Source organism: Ammodytes marinus, assembly GCF_949987685.1.
Source record: "Ammodytes marinus genome assembly, contig: scaffold_35, whole genome shotgun sequence".
NCBI classification, from domain to species: domain Eukaryota; kingdom Metazoa; phylum Chordata; class Actinopteri; order Uranoscopiformes; family Ammodytidae; genus Ammodytes; species Ammodytes marinus.
In genome coordinates, this window is record NW_027648595.1 from 166,084 (window position 1) to 168,583 (window position 2,500).

Below are 2,500 nucleotides of genomic sequence, written 5' to 3' on the forward strand. Positions count from 1 at the left end.
TCTCTGCCTGTCTCTCTCTAGGTGAGCCTGTCTGTCCACCATGCCTCTGGTAAAGCCTGTCTGTCTCTCTGCCTGCCTGTCTCTCCCCAGGCCCACCATGCCTCTGGTAAAGCCTGTCTCTCTCTCTGCCTGTCTCTCTCTAGGTGAGCCTGTCTGTCCACCATGCCTCTGGTAAAGCCTGTCTGTCTCTCTGCCTGTCTCTCTCTAGGTGAGCCTGTCTGTCCACCATGCCTCTGGTAAAGCCTGTCTCTCTCTCTGCCTGTCTCTCTCTAGGTGAGCCTGTCTGTCCACCATGCCTCTGGTAAAGCCTGTCTCTCTCTCTCTGGTAAAGCCTGTCTCTCTCTCTGCCTGTCTCTCTCTAGGTGAGCCTGTCTGTCCACCATGCCTCTGGTAAAGCCTGTCTGTCTCTCTGCCTGTCCCTCTCTCTCTGGTAAAGCCTGTCTGTCTCTCTGCCTGTCTCTCTCTAGGCGAGCCTGTCTGTCCACCATGCCTCTGGTAAAGCCTGTCTGTCTCTCTGCCTGTCTCTCTCCCCAGGTCCACCTGTCTGCCCACCATGCCTCTGGTAAAGCCTGTCTCTCTCTCTGCCTGTCTGTCTCTCTCTAGGTGAGCCTGTCTGTCCACCATGCCTCTGGTAAAGCCTGTCTCTCTCTCTGCCTGTCTCTCTCCCCAGGTCCACCATGCCTCTGGTAAAGCCTGTCTGTCTCTCTGCCTGTCTCTCTCCCCAGGTCCACCTGTCTGTCCACCATGCCTCTGGTAAAGCCTGTCTGTCTCTCTGCCTGTCTCTTTCCCCAGGTCCACCTGTCTCCCCACCATGCCTCTGGTAAAGCCTGTCTCTCTCTCTCTGGTAAAGCCTGTCTGTCTCTCTGCCTGTCTCTCTCTAGGTGAGCCTGTCTGCCCACCATGCCTCTGGTAAAGCCTGTCTCTCTCTCTGCCTGTCTCTCTCTAGGTGAGCCTGTCTGTCCACCATGCCTCTGGTAAAGCGGATCATCGAGCCTCGGTTCCTGTGCCGCGGCGCTCTGCCTGATGGAGTGAACTGTGAGCTGGAGTGTGTGACCAACAGCACGCTGGCTGCTGTCATCAAGCAGCTCGGAGGCCTCAGTGAGTCTGTGTGTGTGTGTGAGTGTGTGTGTGTGTGTGTGTGTGTGAGTGTGGGTGTGAGTGAGTGTGAGTGTGTGTGTGTGTGTGTCTGTGAGTGTGAGTGTGTGTGTGTGTCTGTGAGTGTGAGTGTGTGTGTGTGTGTGTGTGTGAGTGTGGGTGTGTGTGTGTGTGTGTGTGAGTGTGTGTGTGTGTGTGTGAGTGTCTGTGTGTGTGTGTGTGAGTGTGTGTGTGTGTGTGTACTGGAACAACTGTTTTTGTGAGAGAAAATTTGAGTTTTAGACCTTATAGGAGTGAAGACATTTTTGTAGAGTGAGGACATTTAGTCCGGTTCTCCCTTTGGGACAGACCTTTAAAGGGCTGTTTGAGGGTTAACACTAGGTTTTAAGGACAGGCCTTTAAAGGGCTGTTTGAGGGTTAACACTAGGTTTTAAGGACAGGCCTTTAAAGGGCTGTTTGAGGGTTAACACTAGGTTTTAAGGACAGGCCTTTAAAGGACTGTTTGAGGGTTAACACTAGGTTTTAAGGACAGACCTTTAAAGGGCTGCTTGAGGGTTAACACTAGGTTTTAAGGACTTTAAAGGACTGTTTGAGGGTTAACACTAGGTTTTAAGGACAGGCCTTTAAAGGGCTGTTTGAGGGTTAACACTAGGTTTTAAGGACAGGCCTTTAAAGGGCTGTTTGAGGGTTAACACTAGGTTTTAAGGACAGGCCTTTAAAGGGCTGTTTGAGGGTTAACACTAGGTTTTAAGGACAGGCCTTTAAAGGGCTGTTTGAGGGTCTGCCACTAGGTTTTAAGGTTCAGGTATGAATTAGGTTTATGTTAGGGTTAGTGTAAGGGTTGGGGTTAGGCATTTAGTTTGGATGGTTAGGGTTAGGGTAAGGGGCTAGGGAATGCAGTGTGTGTGTAAGTCGTCTCTTGTATTTGTGTTTGTACAGTTACGGTAGCGGTGAACTCTCGCTCCAACCATCGGTACCGTAACAGCACGAAAAGATGTGCACCTTTTTTTAGTTTTAATTTAGCTGATTACGGCTAACAGCATGTGGTTTGTTTGTGTGTGTGTGTCTCTTCTCTCTCTGTGTGTGTGTGTCTCTCTCTCTCTCTCTCCCTCTTTCCCTCCCCCCTCCCTCCCTTTCCCCCTCTCTCTCCCCCCTCCCTCCCTCCCCCCTCTCCCTCTCTCCCTCCCTCCCTCTCCCCCCTCCCTCCCTCTCTCCCTCCCTCCCTCTCTCCCTCCCCCCCACCCCTCCCTTCCTCTCCCCCCTCTCTCTCTCCCCCTCTCTCCCTCCCTCCCTCCCTCTCTCCCTCCCCTCTCCCTCTCCCCCTCCCTCCCTCCCCCCTCTCTCCCTCTCCCTCCCTCTCCCCTCTCTCCCTCTCCCTCCCTCTCCCCGCTCCCCACCCCTCCCT

General features: G+C 53.2%; 1 protein-coding gene across 1 annotated transcript in view; it reads left to right on the top strand.

Annotated features, from left to right (window-relative positions):
* Positions 1–965: 965 nt before the first annotated feature.
* LOC307270280 (actin-binding protein WASF3-like) overlaps positions 966–2,500 on the top strand; it is a gene marked incomplete at both ends in the record, with an annotated part of 14,078 nt that continues 12,543 nt past the window's right edge. The window contains one exon of the mRNA XM_080054164.1: positions 966–1,098. Coding sequence (XP_079910290.1) covers positions 966–1,098 — 133 coding nt within the window. The remainder of the gene's footprint in view (positions 1,099–2,500) is intronic.